Raw genomic sequence first — 23,348 nt, 5'->3', positions numbered from 1 at the left:
ACACAATATAGAGAGTATAAGTCAGGACAGCCAAGCTCCCAGACTGTGAATACACTCAACAACAGAGGATAATAATGCCTTCTACCAGAAAAAAAAGCTGAAAGCAAGGGACCAAAGAGAAAAAAAAACCCTAGTCAAGAGGAAGGTTATGAAAGTACTCGATAAAAGGTCCCCAGACCTTATGGAACTTTAGATCCGAATTGAGAACTGAATAATGTATTTTTTCGAGGTCCAAACAGGCCATGATGTCGTTAAGCCATTGAGCATGAGTGAGTGGGGCAGCATCTCTCCATCTGAGGAGGATCAAGCGTCTAGCCAGAAGAGAGGCAAAAGATAATATTCGGCATTTGGTCAGACCCAGACATAAGTCTGTCTCGCCCCAAAAACCGAACAGAGCAATTAAGGGGTTTGGTTCTAGGTGCTGATTCAGAATACACGATAACGTAGTGAAGACATCTTTCCAGAATTTCTCCAAGCTAGGACAGAACCAGTACATATGGATGAGAGAGGCCACGGCCCTCTTGCATTTATCACAGAGCGGACTAACGCTAGGGTAGAATCGAGATAGTTTAGATTTAGACATATGGGCTCTATGAACAATCTTAAACTGTAAAAGGCAGTGGTGAGCACAAAGAGAGGTTGAGTTAACCGATTTGAGAACTGAATCCCAGCTCTCCTCAGATAAGGAGATATTTAAATCCTGCTCCCAGGCCATTTTGATTTTATCCATGGGGGCCCGTCGTAAGGCCGCTAGTTTATCTCGGATGATTGATATTAAGCCTTTACCTAGTGGATTCATGGAAAGAAATAGGTCCATAGCATTTTTCGCAGGCATTTCAGGGAAGTTAGGAATTAAAGGAGCAATAAAGTGTCGGATTTGGAGATATCTGAAAAAATGAGCAAGCCCGAAATGTTGACTGTACTCTATTCCTAGATGCTGCCTAGTCTGCTGAGTTCCTCCAGCATTTTGTGTGTGTTGCTCAGATTTCTAGCATCTGAAGATTTTCTCTTGTTAATGATAGATGCTGCCTTCTTAAGACACTTCCTGTCAAAATTGTCCTCAGTGGAGGGGTGGATTGTGCTCATGATGGAGGTTGCTGGGCCTACAGTCCTCTTACAATCTTGTGCATTGGAGGCTCCATACCAGGTTGCAATACAACCAGTCAGCATGCTCTCCACAGAACAATTACAGGAATCTGCCAAAGTCTTCAGTGACTTATCAATATGCTTTCTACAAGCTTGCATTGATATGTTTGACCCAGGCCAGATCCTCTGACATAGTGACTGACATAAAGCTCATCTCTTCCACCCTCATTGAGGACTGGCATGTGTCCTCCTGACTTCCCCTTTCAGAAGCCTACAACCAACTCCTTGGTCTTGCTGACATTGAGTGTGAGGTTGTTGAGACACCACTCAATGAGTCAATCCAGCTCATTTCAGTGTGCCTGCTCATTGCCGTTTGAGAGTTGGACAATGACAGTGGTTATGTATAGGTGTCTCTGGAACTCTGCGTTGCCACACAGTCATTGCTGTAGAAAGAGTAGAGCAGTGGATGAAGCACACATCATTGAGCTGCACCTGTGTTGATTGTCAGTGAAGTCCGGATGATATCTCCAATCAGTACTGCAGAGTTAGGTACAGAGGGCCAGGCTGAGAAGGTTGATGATTAATATTGAATGACAGGAGGTAATTGATAAACAGCAGCCTTTTATACGTTTTGCTGTTGAATAGGTACTCCAAAACAGAATGGAGTGCAAGTAAGATTGTGTCTGGTTTAGACCCATTGCAGGGAACTGAAGTAGATCCAGGTCTTTGCTCGGGCTGGTGTTAGTTCTAGCCATGACTGACCTCATGAAGCACTTCATTACAGTAGATGGACATGCTACTGGGTGATAGTCATTGAAGCAGCTCCTCCTCTTCTTCTTGGACACTGGTGATGGTTATTGGTATCTAACTTGATGCTTACTTTAAGTGAGGCACGTATCTAACACGTGTTAGTGTCATGACATATGAAATTCACTTATTTTTACATATAATCCATAATGAATTATTTAAACAAACAAGAAAGCTTGATCAAACAATATATCTACAAAATTACTCAAATACTACTGAAATATTAAATACCCAATAGGGGGATCAGGGTGGAGAGGGTCAGCAACTTTAAAAATTCTCAGTGTTATCATTTCTGAGGATCTGTTCTGGTTCAAACATGTAAGTGTCATTATAAGACAGCATGCCAGTGCCTCTACTTTCTTAGAAGTTTGTGAAGATTCAGCAAGTCATTTAAAACTTTGACGGATTTCTATGGATGTGCCACAAACAGGAGAAAATTGGCAGATGATGGAAATCAAAGTAACACACACAAAAATGCTGGGGGAATTCAGCAGGCCAGGTAGCATCTATGGAAGAGAGTAAACAGTCAGCATTTTGGGCCATGAGTCCCGAAGAGGGGTCTCAGCCTGAAACGTCAACGGTTTACTCTTTTCCATACAGGCTGCCTGTCCTGCTCAGTTCCTCCAGCACTGTGTGTGTGTAACTTCTATCGATCTGTGGTGAAGAGAATAATATATTAATAATATGTTATTACATACATATAATAATTATATACAATATAATTATATGTTAATTATATTAATATAGTTAATATATTAACCACAGCTTGGTATGGAAACACCAATACCCTTGACAGAAAAGCCTGCAAAATGTAGTAGATATGGGTCATTTAATCAGGAATAAAGTCCTTCCCATCACTGAGCACGTCTACGTAGACCGCTGTCACAGGAAAGCAGCATCCATCATCAAGTTCCCCCACCATCCAGGCTATGCTCTCTTCTTGCTACTGCCATCAGGAAGAAGGCAGAGGATCCTCAGGATCCACACCTCCAGGTTCAGGAATTGTTATTATCCCTCAGGCAGCCGGTACTTGAACCAAAGGGGATAATTTCACTCGACTTCCCTCACGCCATCTTTGAACTCTTCCCATCCCACACCTATGGGCTTGTCTTCAAGCACTCTTCATCTCATGTTCTGAAATTCTATTGCTCATTTTGTTGTTGTTATTATTATTATTATTATTATGTACTTCTTCTCTTTCTTTTTGTACTTGCACAGTTTGTTGTATTTTTTTTGCATTTCTTGGCTATTGTCCGTCCCGTTGGGTACGGTCTTACGTTGATTCTATTGTGCTTCTTCTATTTACTGTGACTGACCACAAGAAAATGAATTTCACGGCGATATATATGCACTTCGATAATAAATGTACTTTTGAGTGTTCAACTCCGACTCCCGGACCTGCGAGGTTTGCACGTGATGAATGAGATACCGGGGATGCCCCGAGGGAGCAGGGCTGCGCATGCTCGCTGCCGGCCCTGCCGGAGTATTGACGTGTCTGTTCCCAGAATGCCTCGGTTGCCACGTAAAGGCGAGTTGCTGGAGCTGCTTCCCTGCGCGTCGCTGCAGACCGAGCACAGCCGGCAATGGGGGGCTCGCAAAGTGTGGAAATACCCGGCGGAGGCAGCGAGGGATACCATGTCCTCCGAGTATGTAGTTGCTTTTCATAAAAGCGATTTAATTCGACGTCTTGCGCACTCGCCCGCAGTGTTGAGTTTTGCTGTTTTCGGTCCGTACGCAAGGTCCAGGTCTCGGCTGCGGCCTGCTCCTACCTTCCCGCTCTCGGGCTGATGCAGTGGCTTCCAGTGAGAGGATTGTTAGCTGACGGATTGGAGACTTCAACGAAAACACATGACAATAAGTGTCCGACCTGCCTGTTACACGTTTCTCCACGTAGCTACACACAGATCATTAGAAGTTCCAGTCACTCCCCCCACCCTACAATTACAAGACTTGTCAATTGGAATAAGGTTTAGCGTGTTTAGGTTTGAAACTAAAGTTTGCTTGCTTTAAATTTTGACGACTTGAAGGCAAATTAGGGATTTGATGTTTTTCTCCTTTTCCATTGCAGATTGTAAATTCACACTGCGTTTGGTTTGAATATTGGAATTGCAAGCAAATGCTGGCAGTTGGGTTCTTCAGTCTTTCTCTGACATTCAGTAAGATGATGACAGATTTAATGTCCCCATTACTCTTGGGAACATTTCACCATGCTTCCTAAGAAATTATCTAACTACGAAATCTACTTCCACCAACTTTTGAGGAAGAATTCCAAGGACTCATTAATCTCAGGAAAAATTAACCTGATCTGTCTGAAGTGGTAAATATTTACCTTTAAATAGGTGCCTCAGTCTAGATTTTCCTACAAATACCTTTTGCTCCAGTACTCCTCAGGATCTAGTGCTCTTCAATAAACTCCTCTCTCATTTTTAATACAAACTGATCCAATCTTTCATGAACACAAGCTGCTCTTTCTGTATAGTAAATCTCTTGTAACAGATATATGCCTTAGTGATTAATAGTGTACTTAGTGCTCCAGGTGTTATCTTGATGCTTCTATTGTAGAAGTACAACCTCCTTTTCTCCTGTAATACACAGTGCAATTTTGTAAGCTTTCCTAATTACAAATTACATTTGCTTTTGCACTTTGTGCTAAGTAACTCTTTGGATTTCAGGACTTGGTGATTTCTCACCATTTTAATGATATGACTTATTTTCCTGCAAAAAATGAGCATTTTCTCAGTTTCTGACATTTGTTAGTTCTTGGTTTATTTGTTTAATCTCTTTATTCTCTTGACTTCATCCTCTGCTTTCCTACTTTGTATAATCAAATGTAGCAGCCAATCCTTTTCTGAAGTTTAGAGATAACTTGCATATTATATCAAACAAACGCAAAGATTCTGGTGGTATACAAATAGAAAGGTAGCCAAGTTCTGTGTGGGACCTTCAATGAATTGGTGAAAACATATTGTTTTCATTAATCTTCCATGTGAAGGACATGGCAAATATCCCTAACATAACAGATGGGCTGATTTCAAATAATGTGGAGGGGCTTGTAAACCCACTGGTTGTTACGGATTAACTATGAAGCTAAAAGCAGACAAATTATTGGGACAGCCATACAAGGATTTTAAATGAGATGGCTGCAGAGTTGGTGGACCTACTGGTTGAAAATTTTCAAAACTTGTTTAATTCCAGGAGGATAGCAGAAAATTGGAAGACAGCTGATGTGACTCCCCACTTCAAAAAGGAATTATAGGCCAGATTAATGTGTTATAATGGCAAGGTATTAGTCAAAACTAAAAGGGAAAATAATTATTTAGAATAGCTGGATATAATTAAACCTAGTCATCAAGCTCTTGTGACAGGCAAATCATTGAAGTGGAATATGTAGATTTAGTGTATTTGTATTTGTGAGAAGCCTAAAGAGTTTGCATAAATGCCTGTCTCCTAATTCCTGGGCTAAAAGTAGTTGCCCTATCAAGAGAGGCTAAGAAGTTTGGATCTGTATTTTTTGGAGTTTAGAAGAACAGTGATCATTTTCACACAAAATCTAAGAGATTTTTATGGGGCGATATTGAAATGATTTCACTTGTGGAATGTCTCAACGAGAGAATGCAGCTTTGAAATAATACTTCAGACTCTGATCTGAGATGCACAGAAGTTTTTTTGCATGAGGGTAGCGAATCTCTGAACCTCTGTCTCAGGATGGTGGGGCCAGATGATTGACTGTAGTTAAGATGGAATTGGGTAAGTATTTGAAAGATAAAGGAATTGAGGTTTGTGGAGAATTGTCATGCAGAGGAATTGATGTAAGCACAGATCAGCACAATCATGTTGAACGGCAAAGCAGGCTTGGTGGATATTCCTACTCCTACTTTTTTTGTGTTCTTTGGTTCCTTTAGTTTTACAATTTAAATACATGACTAACATGCTGAAACCCCAGTGGCTTAGGCACACAACTTGTCACTTTTTGCCAGCTTGAAAAAGAATCATTTATGCCAACCTCTTAGACTGTCAGTTTTCTATCCAAACCAGTATATTTCCACACAATGAGCAAAATCACACCCCTTTCACAAGCCTTGTTAACTTGCTTTGAACCTTTCTAAGTGCCTTGCTAATGTTAACCCAATCATGTTTTTTAAGCTGATTTGGCCTCCAGTTTCCTTCTTTCTCTACTTGTAACTTGTAACTAACCATTTTCAAATATGAAGTGTTCCCTCAGTCTTGGGGAATTTTGAAAATTAAAGCCAGTACATAGCAATTACACAGACTAATTATGATCCTCAGATGAAGTTTACCAGGGTGTGTAGACTCATTAGCCTGTAGGTTCATCAGGATGCCCAATGTGATGTTTGTAATGTTCAGCTCTTTCAGTTATGTTATATATGTCGTCTGCAATCAAGTCTGATGAAAAATACATGTTAAGCTCATTCACCATTTGTTATTTTCTGTTATAAATTCCCCAGGCTCATTTGCTATAGGACCTAAACAGCCCTTCCAGGTGAGGCAAAGATGTGGCCTCTACAACGGCAAGGCAAGGACAGACAAGGTGACTGATTTGCAGAGTACTGAGCTTTGCCTGCAGTGGCCATTCTGAGTTTCCTGTTGCATGCCATTTCAATTCCCCTTCCCAATTCCAAATCACCTTGTCCATACTTGGCCGCCTTCACTGCAATACAAACAAGGCCAATACAAACAAGAGGGACAATGTTTTCACCCCCAGCTCTCCCAACAGTCTGCCTCCAGTCCTCCCACTTTTTGTTCCTTCAGCTTCATTCCCCTTCCCTTCTGGGTTTGTTCACTTTCTACCCATACATTTCACCCACACCCCTCCCCCAACCTGGTTCATGTTTCATCTGGTCTTCCCTCCTCTCCTAATGGTTGCCATTATCACCTTCCTTGCATATCAGATTCTAGCACTAGTAGCTTTTCTGTTGTTGCTTAACACCCTTTTCTTCCATCCTTCATTCCCCCCCACACTAGCTCTATCTGCCTCCACCCATTATCCATCATCCCCTGCCCTTACTTACTTTCTTTGGCATAGCATCCTTCACTCCTCTGTGGTTCACCAATCACCTCTGACTCGTGTGTCACCAGTCTCTTTCTAGATAACTAAAACAAAAATACAACTGCAGATGCTGTGGATCAAAGAATACGTACACAACGCTGGAAGAACTCAGCAGGTCAGGCAGCATCCGTGAGAAAAGAGTAGTCAATGTTTCGGGCTGAGACCCTTCATCAGGCCATTGTGTACGTTTTCTTTCTAGATAATGCCCATTTTTTCCTCACCACTGTTACTTCTGATACTGGGTTTGACCCAAAAATCAGCAATATAATCCTTGATTATATAGATACTCTATACCTTGAAATGTACTCGTAAATGTCTACTACTGCAACTGGAATGATGGGTCCCTTAACCTAATTGACCAGCTTATTTAGCCAGCTTTGCTTTCATGTTTTTATAAATATCCTCATTTATGTTTAAGATATTGCTCTTGCATCCTAACTTGTTCAAACTTAATATAAAATTGAAACCCATCATGATCACTGCTCACACTGTGGTACCTTAACTCTAAAGTCATTAATTAATACTTTCTGATTCAATGTCAGGTCCTGTATGATCCACTCCAGAGTGTGTTGTTGTAAGGCCATATCCTGAAAATCCTCAAGTCCTTTGCCTTTCTGATTTTTTTTTTTCAGTATGCACATGGATTAAAATCCTCAAAATTCCTTTTCATCAAAGTCCTTATTTAATTGCACAAACTGAAATAAAACAGGAAATACTTGAGATAATAAGTAAGTCAGGCAGCAACAAGAGTTAATGTTTTAGACTGATATTTCTTTGGTTTTATGCTGCTTGATGTGCTGTATATCTCCAGCATTTTGTTTTTATTCCTGATTTAATTTGATCCTTTTGCAATATTTCTAGGTTGTTGATGTGCCTATATGATTTACAGTTATTTCACTATATCTGTAACGATGAGCAAAGGAGTGTGACCGTTTTTGTGTATCGATTTCAGGGAGTGCAAATGTATAAATATAACTTCCGTATGTGCAGTGTATCTGTATAGTATTTTAATCAAAGATTCAAGATTCAAGGTACATTTATTATCAAAGTACCCATGCAGTATGCAACCCTGAGATTCATCTTCTCCACAGACAATCATGAAATAAAGAAAACCATTGAACTGGTTCAAAGAATAAGAATCAAACCTCCTCCATGCAAAAAAAAAAAAACAAATTGTGCAAATGGCAACAAAATAAGATGATAAACACAGAATATAAAACACAAGGTGAAAAGGCATATCTATTCAGCTCAGTGTTCGTTATCTGCAGGCTGCCCTGATTCTAAATCGCCAAAACAGCAACAAAAAAAAGGAGCGGCCAGAAACACATCATAATGTGAACTACAGAATCCAATCTACAAACAGCATCTATTAAATCTTGCTCAAGAACCAGGACTCCGGCACCATCCTCCAACAGCATTGCAAGGGAGAGACCGACCATTCGAGTGCAGGGACCTTTGGGTGTAGTGAGTGAGAGGGAGGAACCATCACACAGACTTCTTCCTCTGGCAGCAGAGAGCGAGTAGATAGTGCTGAACACCCGCTTGCCTTCTGCCCTCACCTTGATAATGTTAATCTTCCTTGATGCTTTAATCGGTGAGATCAGCGAGAAACTGAATTGGTCTGTGCTTGTGCCCTGTCTCCAGGCTTCTTGGCCTCGAGGCTGCACACTTTGCTCAGAATAACCTCAGAGACAACAAAGTGCCTGATCACTCAAACGGCCTGAAAAACACCACCAAAATGGATATGCATAGTTGGTTGAATGTTGGTGATTTGATGTAGGGGTATCGATGCTTATTACAATATATCAAACTTTTTGATATATACCATCTACTTTTGTCTGGTTTGCAATGTGGAGTCTGGAATTTGAAGTTTAGAAAATTAACAGCAGCTATTATTGCTTAAATTTTCAAGATCTTAATCTCTGCACTTAATAATACAGGCCGTGTTAACAGCTTCTGCAGTCATTCTCCAGATCCTAAACCTAACATTAGTAATTCTATGTTTATAATGAAAGAAAATCCTCATTATTTCTATTTAGAAAATGAAGCTTTTTTCTATTTATCCTTTTGTTGCATGAAAGAGTATAAATGGGGATGTCGCGTGATGACATAGGATCGAGATGTGGAAATCCAGCTCTCCCGTAAAAAGCCAGTAAAATAATGTTTAAGTGAAGAAAAGCTAGTAAATACTTTTTAAAAAATGACATAAACTACTCAGGATTGTCTTAAGATATGTCTCCTAAACAGAAGCAGAAGAAAACTACTACTTTGAAGACAACAGAAGTTGGAAAAGAATCAAGGCTGGCAGCCATGAAAGAGCCTCGGGCTCAAGTGCATTTTACCTCCGGTGATACAGAACAGGAAACTCTGGCAACATCAACCGTTTCCAAAAAAAAAAGCAACAGGAATTGCGCATGCGTGAAGGAAGGGGCATGCGCAAACACGAGCAACTCAAACTACATATCCCAGCTATGATCGGAAGTGAAGGTGAATATGAGGTGGAATCAGATTCTCTGGATAAATCGGATGAAGAGACAAACAAAGAAAAGCAACAGGAAGAGGTTGGAGGTGATATTGGAGACATAAAAAAATCTTTGGTGCAAATAATGCAAAAGCATTAAAAGTAATTTAAAAAGATATTAAAAATATGAAGATTGTTTGATTAAAATGATGAAAAGAGGACAAAATGGACAAGAAAATTAAAAACTTGGAAGAAATAACGGGAGACACCATTGATAGAGTGAATAAAATGGAAGATAATATTTCTGCCTGGACATCAGAAAGAAAACGGTTGTTGGAAAAAGTGGATGTAATTGAAAATTTTAACAGACGAAATAATATTAAGATTGTTGGACTTAAAGAAGGTATAGAGGGAGAGGATCCAATAAATTTTTTTCCAGAAATTTTGGAAATGGAAGAAGGAACCCAGTTAATTGAAATTGAAAGGGCTCACAGAGCCTTAAGATCAAGACCTCAAGTTGATCAAAACCCACGATCAATCTTGATAAAATGCTTAAGATATCAAGATAAAGAAAAGATCCTGAAGGTGGCTGCCCAATGTGCCAGAAAGAGAAATGGGCCATTGATGATAGAAGGGAAAACAGTTCTTTTCTATCCTGATATAAGTTATGACCTTTTGAAGAGAAAGAAGGAATTTAACCCAGCAAAAAAAGTTTTATGGGAAAAGGGTTATAAATTTATATTGCGCCGCCCGGCAACCCTGATAATTTTTTTGGTTGACGGAAAAAGAAGATCTTTTGCTGATTATCAGGGATGCGGAAGAATTTGCACAAGAATATTCGCTAACCACAGCCAAAGATTTATAAGTGAAACTGATTAAAGTTGAAGACAGGGACAGTGAATGGAGTTGATGGATGTTTAAGGACAGAAAAATATTTAAATATATTCTTAATTATATGATACAGGGGGAGAAAGGTAAAAATTTGAGAAATATTAATCAAGAGTAGTGATTATTTTTTCTTATATACTTTTTTATGTTGCTGGGGAGCTGGGGGAACTTCGGATTGATTGCTACAAGATTCACATGTGTAATCATGGCAATTACCATGACCCGCACAACGGAGGGGGGTAATGTTGTGTTTTTTCTTTATTCACAGCATTAGTAGGGGGGTATTTCGTTATTTTTTTTATAATCTATTTTTCTTTAACTTTTCTTTCTTTGCCTGGACAATCGGAGGGGAGACACATAGCAACATGGAGAATTTTAAAAAGATTCCCCAAGGTACTACGAAAGTTGAAAAGTTAGGTATTACTATAGACTGAGTAACCCTATTAAAAATAATGACTAATTTACTGAATTTTTTTAAGTTTTAGTGTTAATGGGCTTAATGGACCGATGAAAAGAAAAAGAATTTTAACATACATTAAGAAAATGAAAATAGATATAGCTTTTAGCTGCATTCCATTTGAAAAAATTACTTATTTAAGAGATAAATACGAAATATTTCTGAAAATTTGGCGCCCTTATTTACAAAAGATAGGATTAAATATACAGGTGCTTCGAAGATAAAATTATTGGTTATTTGGGGAAAGAAATAAATATATATACTAAAGCTATTATGAACTCCATGGAGCATGTGGGGATGCTCTGATATTCAGGCAATCTTTCTTTTTTTTCTCTTTCTTTCTCTTTTCTACAGGGATATATTGGGGGGGAAGGGGGGTATAAATCACAGATGACACAAATTGAATTCTCAACGTCGAGAAGTCACCATACAATAGTTTAAAGAAACTTAAATAATATCAGCTGACAGCCAGAAATAGCATTGGGTTAATGACCACTTCTGCTGTTCAGGTGCTTGTAATACATTACAGTCGGCCCTCCTTATCCGCGGGGGATTGGTTCCGGGACTCCCTGCGGATACCAAAATACGCGGATGCTCAAGTCCTTTATTTTTACCTGTCTCAGTGCGGTGGTCTTTAGGACCCAGCGGAACCCTGGACTTTATTTAACCTGTCTTCTGTGCAGTGGTCTTTAGGACCTGGCACAGCTCTGAATCCAGTGTTTCTGTTCGTGAAAATAATCACGATTGAAAATAAGGTGGAAGTAATAGTGATCGGAAAGAGGTGAAACGCCGTTGGTCATTGGAAAAGCATTAGGTTACAATCGGTCAATGATCAGAACAATTTTAATGGAGCATGTGAAAGGCCCTGCCCCAATGAAAGCTACAATTATTACTAAGCAACGCTGTGATTTAATTATTGAAATAGGTATGTTTCTTAAGTGTTTTATGTGCGTAGAAAGGTAAAATATATATACAAAGAAAAATGTTTGACTAACACGCTAACTAATACTGGATGTACCTGTTCTGATTTCAAATCCAACTTAAAGATGGACTCAGGAACGGAACTCGTTCGTAACCCAGGGACTGCCTGTACTTTTAAATCATCTCTAGATTGCTTATAATACCTAATACAACGTAAATGCTATGTAAATAGTTGTTATACTGTATTGTTTAGGGAATAATGACAAGAAAAAGCGTCTGTACATGCTCAAACAACGAGTGCTGGAGAGAGAACTATCGGGTTTTCCCGATCCGCAGATGGTTGAATCCGCGCATGCGGAACCCGCAGAGAAGGAGGGTCGACTGTACTGCATTTGTATACCATTCACTTGTCATGTCCATCTATGAAAGGTTTGATGTTTCAGCCCATCTTAACACTGACCTGTTGCTGAGCATCATTTAAACAGGAATAAATTGAGCAGTTTCTTGAACCTGTTTATTGGTGCAGTTTTTGTACAGTTTTGATGACAAGGACGTTATTGCGAGAAAATGACTTCACTTAACTTTATTTGATAAGTCCTGTAAGACATTACAGAATTATGCCATTTGCCCATAAAGTCTGCTCTGCCATTCAGTTGTGGCTGACTGTATTATTCCTTGTCAACCCCATTCTCCTACCTTTTCCCCATAACTGATGCTGTTACTAATCAAGAACCTATAAACCTTCAATTTAACTTCCAAAGGACATGGCTTCAACATCCATCTATAGAAATGATTCACTACCATCATCTAGCTAAAAAAATTATTCTTCATTTCTCTGCTAAGAGACATCTTTATATTCTGAGCGATGCTCTCTAGTCCTAGGCTCTTCCACTGGAAGCACTTCCACTCTATCCAGACCTCTCAATAGTTGGTAGTCCCCTACACTTATTGCTGATTATCGGAACACACAATGTTGACAGCAGCATGGTCAACTCTTTCTGAATATTTAATTACATCTGCAGTATGTTATGTTTAATTTTTTTGTATGTTTTATTGGCATTAAAATATAGATATTGTCAAAAGGGGGATTTTTCAGGAGCTGCTGAAATTTGAAGGAAAACATTTCTTTGGGATCAGTGGTAGTTTTTGGGGGGGGAATGAGTTCTGGATGCTTAGCCTCAGATATAAGCCAAGTAAAATGCCTGAGTGATAATTAGGGATGTTGTGATGTTGCTCTAAAGCTGGAAGAGTTTAAACTGAGAGGCAACAAATGCATGAATAATTTAACTGCAGAGAGAAGAATGATAATCATTCTTTAATTAAGATAGAACAAAATAAATTAAAATGTTGTTAAAGTTGCTCTGAAACTTTTATGATTAATTCAAAATCTTCTCCAGTGGTGCCCCGGTTTGAAGATTGAGATTCCTTAATTCATCCTAATTTAATTTGAGGAGAGAATTGAGAAAAACAGAAGGATAAATAGAGTTGCATCTGACTGCTTAGCCTTACTGATGATGATTAATTCCATATACAAGGCTGTGATAAAATCAGTCAGGTTACTCTCTTCCCCATACATCTACCACAGTTCCCAACCTGAGGTCCATGGACCTCTCCGTTAATGGTAGGAGTCCATGGCATAAAAGTCACTGATCTATAGAAATTGCAAGAGTCTTTGGTGACATACCAAATTTCTTTAAAATCTAAAAAGGTGTGCCTACTTTGTGAATGCATCAATATGTTGGGCCCAGGATAAATCTTTGGAGATTTTGACACCCAGGAATTTAAAGTTACTTACTCTTACCACCATTAACCCAGAGGCTGTCACAGAATTTTAAGAACAGCTTCTTCCCTCAAAGGACTAGTGTGTATTCTCTCAATTTTCCCTTGGAGAAGTCCACAATCAATTGCTGGATCTTGCTGACATTCAGTGTGAAGTTGTTGTGACACTGCTGTGGTCTCCCATAGTCAAGGAACCAGTTGCAAAGGGAAGTACAGAGACCCAGGTTTTAAAGCTTGTTGATTAATACCGAAGGGATGATAGTTTTAAATACTGAATTGTAACTGAGAAACAGCAGGTTGTTGTGTATATTTTACCAACACACAAAATGCCAAAGAACTCAGCAGGCTGGCAGCATCTATTGAAGAGTCAATGTTTTGGGCCAAGGCACTTCATCAGTACTGGTATGGAAGCGGTAAGAAAGAGGGGGGAGAGGGAGGAGTACAAGGTGAAAGGTGAAGTCATGTGAGGTGGATGCAGTAAGAAGCTGGGATGTGATAGGTGGAAACGGTAAAGGGCTTAAGAAGGAATCTGATGGAGAACAGTGGACCATGGGAGAAAGGGGAGGAGGCGGGTCTCCAGAGGGAGGTGATAAGCATGTGAGGAGAAGAGGGGTAATTGGGGAACCAGAATTTTTTGCTGTTGTCATTGTAGCAACTCACCTTGCACTTGATTTTTCACGGTGGATGCTAAAACCAAAAATTATAAATATAATGTATCTAATAAAAACAGTAAGGAATAAAAGCACTACCTCTTTACCCATTACCACATAAAGTGGTATACAGTAGTCAGTGGGAGACCAGATCAATTACATGAGCAAACAATGATATGTTAATAGATTAAGCGAGGTTTCAGTGAGAAGAGTGGAAGGTATTTAAGGAGGAGTAAGTGGGAAGTTGGGACAAGTATTTTCCCACATACAATGATGAAGATGCGACTCCCTAATCTCTTTACGTGCCTAATCAGTTGAATCCCTTTCCTTTCCCTTACTCCCCCCCCCCCCCCCCGACAAAGAACATTGGGCATGTGGTTCTGGAAGCTGCTGTCAGTTTTGTAGTTTAGTAACAGTATGTGCTGATGGTTTACCATATTTCAATATAAAATCCGTTTCCCTTTATATACATTTTTGTTTCTTCCCCCTCGAAATCTTCTCATTGCTAGTTATGACTGTCTTCCAATTCTTCAAATTCAATTTTTTTTTGTGGTTAAATCCTTCATGGGATTAACCTATATTCAGCTGCTTCAATCCTTCAACTCCCATGCCCTTTGGTTTGAGTTCCATCCCACTAGCACACCCCCTTTAGCTACATTTTCAGTGTCTACATCTCACTCTGTCACCCCTTTGCTGCTGTTTTCATGCTAGACTTTCATTAATACTTTCCTCTAGCCCGGAATATTTTGATTATCCGATATGTTTAAATTTTTACTTCCCTCAAGCATATGAAATGGCTTGATGTTAAATGTACTATATAAATGCAAATTGTTATCAAATTGGAAAGCTGTTAGCACAAGGTTAAATTTGTGTAGATTTTAAACATGAGTTCAAATCAAGGGAGAAATGCACATATACAATACTTAAATGATCAGATTATACACAACAAAAGCTATCAGCAATCATTGCTATCTGCAAAACAAGTTATGGACTGCAATGTGATAATTTAACCAACCTTGGTTAATTATACATTAATTGTTAATTTAACTACTGTATAATGTAAATTAGAATTCCAAGTCATCATATTTATCAAATGGAATATTTAACCTGTCATAATCCAGCATGCTATCCATGTTGTAACAACTTCACCTGGTTAGTTAAGTATGTCTACTTTCTATAAAATCTTTCTATGATTCAGGTGTGCAGATTTTCTTGATCCAAGTGCAGGTAAATCTACCATTAATATCTGACTGAATTTCAAAGGTGTTTGCTTTCAAAAGTAATTTCACTCTCCCCAAATCTTCAGTATGGTTGTACCTAAACTCAGTTATGGATAAAGTGCTATGTATATCTGAAGGCATAAGATTTGTAGGGTCTGCTCGAGAGGAGGAACTGTTGTGTGGATTTTTTTTTATAGATAGGAACTTGAACTGTAGATTTTAAAAAAAATCTACCTGTGTGAATGCAGACCATGTATTTGTCTAGTGACTTGCAGCTTCAGGGTGGATACCTGTTTTGTTAGCATTTTCCATTTTTTAACTACCATTTAGCAAGTGATTAAATTGTATATTCTGGGATGCTATGGATCCTGCTATGGTAATAGTTCTGAACATCCAGTAGGCTGGGTACTCTGATCTGTTCCCACTCTTTGGATCTCTGTCCTCTTTTGTTCAGTTCACTGCCATCTAATCCTAGACCTCAGATGAGCTTGGTCCTGCAGCAGACTCTAAGTCAAACAGATCAAGTTTCTGGATTAGTTTACTGAGGTATTGGTGCATTGAGGCAAAAAAAACACTCCAGATTTTTTTTTGTTTCTTTTCTTCCCCCTCCCCCAAAGAAACAACTATGCCAATAGACTTATCTCAATTAATAAGTAAATATTACTTTTCTGCAATTTTTTTTAACCAAAATTTGGTACCCCTTTTCGAGCAGTATTGGTAGGACCTCATGTATTATAATTTTGCCTTTCTGATTATTCTGGTGAGAACTTTTTTGAATTTGCTCATTTGCTTCCACAACATAAAGGTTTGTCTACTGAGAAATGCAGCATCCATTGTCTCAAGTAATGTTTGATTCCTAATTCAACATTGCTCTAGCTTTGTCACAATAGAAATAAATGAAGACTCGGTGATAACATTTTGGATAAGCATTGACCCAGGTCTGGTCTTAATTTAAAAAGCAGTTGGACCTGAATTTAGTGTCCTTGAATTGTGATCAAAGTTGTATGTTCAGTGAAATCTGCATTGTTTTTATTTAATGCTCTTCCTTGCATTGTCAAGACGAAACATCTTGCTCTGCATTTTTATTTTGGTTTTTGTGCAGAATTTGCAGCCTTTATGCACGATATCTGATTATGGACTGTGGGAGGACTTCTTGCATAATCCTCATCGAGAGCTTAACTATATTTATTGTCCCTTAATATAATATATTGGTATTGGGTAATAACTGTTCCTGAACCTGGTGGTGTGGGTCCTGAGGCACTGCTGTCTTCCTGATGGCAGCAGCAAGAAGAGAGCATGGCCTGGGTCGTATAGGGGTCCTTGATGGATGCTGGTTTGCTGTGACAGCATTCCATGTAGCTGTGCACTTTATGATGGAGAGAATTTTACCTGTGATTAGGACTGGACCATATCCACTATTTCTATTCAAGGGCATTGGTGATGCAACCAGTCAGTATACTCTCCACCATACATCTATAGAAGTTTGTTAAAGCTTTTGATGTCATGCTGGATCTTTGCAAACTTCTAAGGAGGTAGAAGTACTGCTGTATTTTCTTCAACAAGGCACTTGCGTGCTGGGCCCTAACAAATCCTAGGAAATGATAACATAGAGGAATATAAATTTGCTGATCTTGTCCATCTCTGATCTTCCAATGATGGACCTCCAGTTTCATCCTCCTGAAGACAATCAGCTCCTTAATCTTCCTGGCACATTGGATGATTGTATGTTAAATAATTCATCAAAGTTTTGGCCTAAAATTTTATTCTTTTAACCTCGTCTTCACTAAATCAGTATGGATCTTTCAGTGTGTTTGCAAATACTTTGTTATTTATAAAGTTGGAAGTTGTTGACAAGATTGTATTGTAGATGGAAGCCACCAGGGTAATTATAATAATAGTCATAGCCTGTCTATCTGTGATGTCTGTGCTGAGTACTATGCTAAATTAGCTTAACTCTCTTCTGCCTGTAAGTGAACCATAGCTATCTATTCTTTGCCTATTCATGTTATCTAAAAGTCTGTTAAACTCTGCTATCATAATTGCTTCTGTCATTAACTCCGGTAGCCCAATCCAAGTAGCTGCCAGTCTTTGTGTAAAAGATTTGTCCTACACATTCCTTCCCCTCTCACCAAGGGCAAGCTGGGGGACCACTAGTCAGTTATCATTGGTGGGTTAGAGGTAAAGGAAGTAAGCAACTTCAAGTTCCTGGGTGTTAAACATCTCGGGTGACCTGTCCTGGGCCCAGCACATTGATGCAATTATGAAGAAGGCATGCCTCTACTTTCTTGGAAGTTTAAGGAGATCTGGCGTATCACTAATACGCTTAACTATTAGAGGTGCATTGTTGAAAATATCCTGACTGGTTGCATCATGGTGTATGGCATTTCCAACACACAGCAATGCAAGAGGCTTCAGAGTTGTGGCACATCTCTGTCTATTATGAACACAGTCCTCCCCACCATTGTTATCATTTACAGGAGCTGCTGCACTTACCATTGAGGATCCCTGCCATGTGGGTCATGTTCCTCTTGTTACTACTTCTGGGAAGGAAGTCCCACAACACCAACTTTCCTACAACCATTAGGTTCTTGAACCAACCTGCACAATCCTAACAAAGTAAGCAATGGAACAGTATCGACCATCTCTTTACACTACTGTGGACTTTTGAGTTTGTATTCCATTTCTTTTTCATCCACTCTTAATTATGTAAAATAGCAAGCCAACAAGTTTCTGTCTTTTCACTTGACCTTGACCTTGTAGGTTTGCAGCCCAATTTGCTTGAAATATTTTTACGGTTATCAGTACTGATGTTAGGGATTTTGATTACATTGTTTTCAAATTTAATATGTTTACTGCTTTTCAAGTTTAAGCTGAAATTCAATTATTAAAACAATACATCTTTACTTGTGGGTGCATTCTTGGGATTTTATCAGTGTTTTTACTTGGGAGAATGTTTTCAGAATGCATAGCTTTATATTTAACATTAACAGATGGATTACTGTTTCAGGGTTATTTAAGGTTGTGCATTTGGGTTTTGAGGTTTAGCAGGCAAAATCATACTTACAAATTAATGTACAACCAAAAAGCAGGTACTGTATGTTTTTTGTCTGCAGTTTTGGAGACTGCTCACCCAATAAAACTATTAGAATGGAGCTTAACTTTGCAATATTTGCTGTGATGCAAGTCACTCTGTTTGAGGTTGATACTGACTAAGTCTTCAATTCTATGTGTGGGTCAGCAAATAAAGTTTTTCCGTGTATGTATCATGTTGTTATTGGCATCTGAGTAGTCAGACATTTCAACTGACGGAGAAGTATATAATATTTTCATTAGTTACATTTTGCAGCGGGTCATAACATAATTCCTAGATTTAAACATGGTGCTGAGTACTTCTGTAGTTCAAATTGAAAAGTTGGATGCTTAAATATGAAGCAACTTTTCACATGTTTCTCACATTAACATAGTCTTTGATAAATCTCTAGTGATGAGTACTGTCAAGATGTTCTGGCAAGTAGTGAAGCTAATTTGTAACATGGTGATTTCTGATCTTTGTACTATAAGAAAGATGTATTATTGGGCAGAGAACTGCCACCTACATCTAAAATGTTTTAGTGGTGTAGTACTTCAACTTGAGTTCCTTTTGACACTGAAACTTTTTCATTTAAAAATGTGTAACATCTGTTGAGCTGTTTTGTTGATTTATTTTCCAGACTTCTTGGAACTTCATTGCTATTAGTTTTTCACTTTTTCTCCAGCACATTCCTCTCTGTAGCACTCATTTTTTACACTTTGGGCTTTGCTGTCTTCCATGTCCATTTTCCCCTTATGGGTTTTTCTTACTATTTCTGATATTCCTTTGCACATTCTCCAGCACTGCTTCGATGTTCAAGTCTTGACCTGAATTTTATCAATTCCAGATAACCATCTTTTCCATTTACATTATAGATGTCAACCTATAATGTTAAGTTTTCTTCATAGATGCTGGCTGAACAATAATTTTCTCCATATCCAGGAATTCAGTGTTTTGCACTCCCATTCTCCCCATAAAATTGATGATATCAGGGCCAATAGTGATCTAAATGTAATCTGACCAGTTTTGTTTAGCTGAAATATGATCTTCTGCTTAGGAGTTGGGCTGAGCAAGAAGCTGAAGGGAAGCTGATTTCTGAGGACTAATCTTGATCATGACACTCTGCAAACCTCTATTCATCTGAGATTCTAGCCACTTGAAAGATAATTGTATCCTGTAGTTGCTCAAATCTACTAGTGTTTAACTACAAAGTGCACTGGGATTAGACCAGCTATTGACTTGGCTCTAGTTCAGCTCATCTAAACATTCTCCTATAAACAAGAATCAACTTGTGCAAGCATTCTTTGTATTTAGCTGCTAACTGTTGTGATTTTTCCATCCATGATGGAATATTGTGTCCTGACATGGGAGCATGAAACCAGAATAATTTTTTTCAAAGTGTTTTATTTTGTAATTTCAGGTTCAAGAAAATTCCCCAGGCCACAGAGCTGGATTGGAGCCTTTTTTTGATTTTGTTGTTTCCATTGGCAATACTCGATTGGTAAGAGTTTCTTATTAAAGACTGAGTCAAAGTTGTACCTCTGAACTTAATTTGCTATTCTTATTTTTAAGCCAATATATTTTGTCAAGCGTTGTTGAATGAACTGTATTAAATAAATTGTACAAAATATTAGTTGAAGATTAAGATATGGGCTTCATTTATGAAAAGTAATGATTAATTGTACAGTATTTTTGATCTTGCCATGTTAGAAAGCAGGTTTTGTGAATTATTCTCTCATTCTTTAGGAATCTGGGTGTTTTGCCCCAATTTCTTGAATTACTGCTGTTTTTCTGAAGGTACTCCATATATCAGAGTTCCATGATATGTACCCAGCAAAATGAAACAGTAGCAATTGTATTTTCAAAGTAGAATGAGAGTCTAAGCAAAATACTGTTCCCATGTGTTTACTGCTGTTATCCTTGACAGTAGAAGTTGAAGATTTGGTAGCATTGGTCAGAGAAACTGCAGTACATTTTGTTCTGTGATACTCTGCAACCCCATGGAATTGATGGTAGAATGGGAGCCAATCAAGCATCTACTTTGTCCTGGATAGTGTTGATCTTCATTGAGTAGATCTCCTTCAGGCAATTAGAGATAATTTCATCATGTTCCAGACCTGTGCCTTGCAAGTGGTGAAACAATTTCGTGGAGCATTAGGTGAGTCACTTGTCACAGACACCTGCTCCACAGAATTCATCTTATTGATCTAATTGAATTTCTGCTCACAAGTAACCTCAAGGTTACAGATGATGAGGGACTTGCAAAAGTAATTCCATTAAATATAAATAGAATATTCTCCCTTGTAGTCATTACTTAGTGTTTACCACTTATCAGCCCATATCCAAATACAGAAGATTACCTGGGCATTGGCTTGTTTAAGCCGATACATTTCACGTCTAGGAAAATTTTTGTGAAAACTTTTTTTTTTAATGCCAAACCAATAAATTTAGAAACTTAAACAAGTTAAATTATTAGGCTTCAAGTATCTAATCAAATTGATTTTTTTAGATTGTATCAGGAAATAAATAAGCTAAATAGTTAATATATTTTAATATACACTATATCAGCAAAACATATTTTATGTTTTGCGTTTATTTTATGGCCACTTTGTCCCCATTCAGAAACAAATTCAAATTGTTACTTTATTCCAAAATTAGTACAATGACAGGTATATTAAACTCAATTTAAAACAAAATAGAAATTTTCTAAATAAGTTCCTCACATATATTCTCCATGAAAATCAATGGACTCACCTTCACTGTGCCCTGCCCCTGGGCAGCAGCAGATGTTCTTACTAATATTAGTCAAGGAGGTCACTGATGATGTTTTGGGGACCATTAACCCAATTTATACGTTTCCAAATGGATCCTGACAAAAATAGAAACCATTCCGCAGGCTGGCAGGTTCTCGTAGATGCATGAAGCAGTTCATTAAATGCATTGACACTTGGAGTCAAATACCAACTTGGATTCCTTTAATTCACTCACTGTCCAGATAGTGTCCACTGTTGATTAGCTTTTTGTATATGAAAGCACTTGGGCTGGTTGCCATGTATCCAGATGGTTTACTGGTAATCTGGCAGGTTCTCTGTTAAAAGACTTGGTTTGTGTGAGATTTAGCCTTAATGAGCAAGGGCTCATTAATTTGTGAATTATTTTACTAGAGTTAAAAATCACTATACAAGATTTTAAGCTATCTTTTATTTTGATTTTAGAATCAAGATAATGATACCCTCAAAGATCTTTTAAAGACTAATGTGGAAAAACCAATTAAAATAGTTGTCTACAGCAGTAAGACACTCAAATTGAGAGAAACAACAGTCACTCCGAGCAACATGTGGGGAGGTCAAGGCTTGCTTGGAGTTAGCATTCGTTTCTGCAGTTTCGAGGGAGCTAATGAAAACGTCTGGCATGTATTGGTAAGTATATTGCATTATGGGCAGATGAGTAATTTGTTTTCATTTAAGTCCAGAATAAAAACAATGTAGTATTGGATTAAGCAGCACACACATGGAAAAGAGTACAGTCGATGTTTCAGCAGGTGGGTCTCAGCCCGAAACTTCGACTGTACTCTTTTCCATAGATGCTGCCTGGCATGCTGAGTTCCTCCTGCATTTTGTGTGTGTTGTTTGGATTTCCAGCATCTGCAGATTTTTTCTTGTTTGTGATGGTATTAGATTAAAATCCTTTCTCTTAAACTTTTCATTTCAATTGTCAAAAACACTTGTCTTCTCCTCTTTCTCTCTTCTCCCCCCCCCCCCCCCATCAAGTTATTCCTAGAACTAATATTTTTTGATGGCACTTAAAGTATTAACTTGGGCAAAATAAAATTAGTTACAATAGGGTTCTCACCAAATAAGCAAGATTAAGCTCAAGCAATAGGTTTTAAAGTTATGGTTCTGTGTACATAACATTTTTCGTGATGGTTTGTGAAAACTGATGGGGAAAAATTAGCAAGTTCCTAATTAGGTGTATGGAGATGATCACAAAAATGCTTTTCTGTACTGCAAGTCCTAGTATCTGTAAAGTTAACTTTAGAATACTAAATATTATAAATAATTTGGCTATATTAGGATATTGTGAAAAATACTGCAAAATGATACAGACAAATAGTGTAGATTGGAAGTGAAGACTTGTGAATAACAAGCATGTCGAGGGGAGATTTTTTTTGAGGGGTATGGAATTTAACGATGAGCAATGAATGAAATTTGAAGGGGGGGGAATAGAAGAACTGAATGTTGAAATAGCTGACTTAAATTATTAATCTTGCTTTTTCACCTAGCCTTGTATTGGGTTATTGTCACATGTACCAAGATACAGTGAGGAGCTTGTCTTGCAAACTGTTTAATTATTTCAATCAAATAATTATACACGCATTGAAAAGATTAGAACAATAATAATAGTGATTAGATTTGTAGAGAAAAGCTTGCCATAAGTTGCCTTGCTGCAGTGCCATCTTGCAACAGTCTTCTACTTGTTTCCACTTCCTTCTCAATATGCAATGTGATGTGTCTTATAAATATAAACTATTATTTTTGAAACACTAGCTACTTCCAACATGTATAACGCAAGAATGAACCAGACTCGATCAGTGGAGTGAGTCCATTGGAATTTCAATGAAAATGAGGGTTGGAAAGAATTATTAGTTAGCAAACTTGAATATAAGACATTTGGTCCCTTCATCTGAAAGATAAATATAAATTATAAATAGCTGGAATTCCTGTACTGCCTCTGTAACACTTCAGCAGTTTTGAGTTTGCAGTTTTGAAATTACCTATTTATTCTTGCTGTTTGTCAGTTAGCCAATGTCACATTGTGCTAATCTATTACCCCTTATTTTGTGCAGTGACCATTTAGAAAGTGAAGTACTGGTTTTCAGTATCCACCTTGTTTGTTTATCTACCTTCAAAGAACTCAAATTTGTCAAACGCTATTTTACTT

General features: G+C 38.1%; 1 protein-coding gene across 3 annotated transcripts in view; it reads left to right on the top strand.

Annotated features, from left to right (window-relative positions):
• The first annotated feature begins 3,383 nt into the window (after positions 1-3,383).
• The window catches only part of gorasp2 (golgi reassembly stacking protein 2), a 34,801-nt gene continuing 14,836 nt past the window's right edge, over positions 3,384-23,348 (top strand). The window contains exons 1-4 of one of the 3 annotated variants that reach the window (XM_059966589.1): positions 3,414-3,539; positions 3,962-4,049; positions 19,828-19,908; positions 21,623-21,826. In XM_059966589.1, the coding sequence (XP_059822572.1) occupies positions 21,743-21,826 (84 nt within the window). In that variant the 5' untranslated portion in view covers positions 3,414-3,539; positions 3,962-4,049; positions 19,828-19,908; positions 21,623-21,742. Of the gene's footprint in view, positions 3,540-3,961; positions 4,050-4,144; positions 4,211-19,827; positions 19,909-21,622; positions 21,827-23,348 lie in introns of those variants that run through there. The other 2 variants (XM_059966588.1, XM_059966590.1) reach the window with 2 other exon arrangements.

This window comes from Hypanus sabinus, chromosome 4, assembly GCF_030144855.1.
Source record: "Hypanus sabinus isolate sHypSab1 chromosome 4, sHypSab1.hap1, whole genome shotgun sequence".
NCBI classification, from domain to species: Eukaryota; Metazoa; Chordata; class Chondrichthyes; order Myliobatiformes; family Dasyatidae; genus Hypanus; species Hypanus sabinus.
The sequence above is the reverse complement of the archived record's forward strand: the minus strand, read 5'-3'. Positions and strand labels throughout refer to the sequence as shown.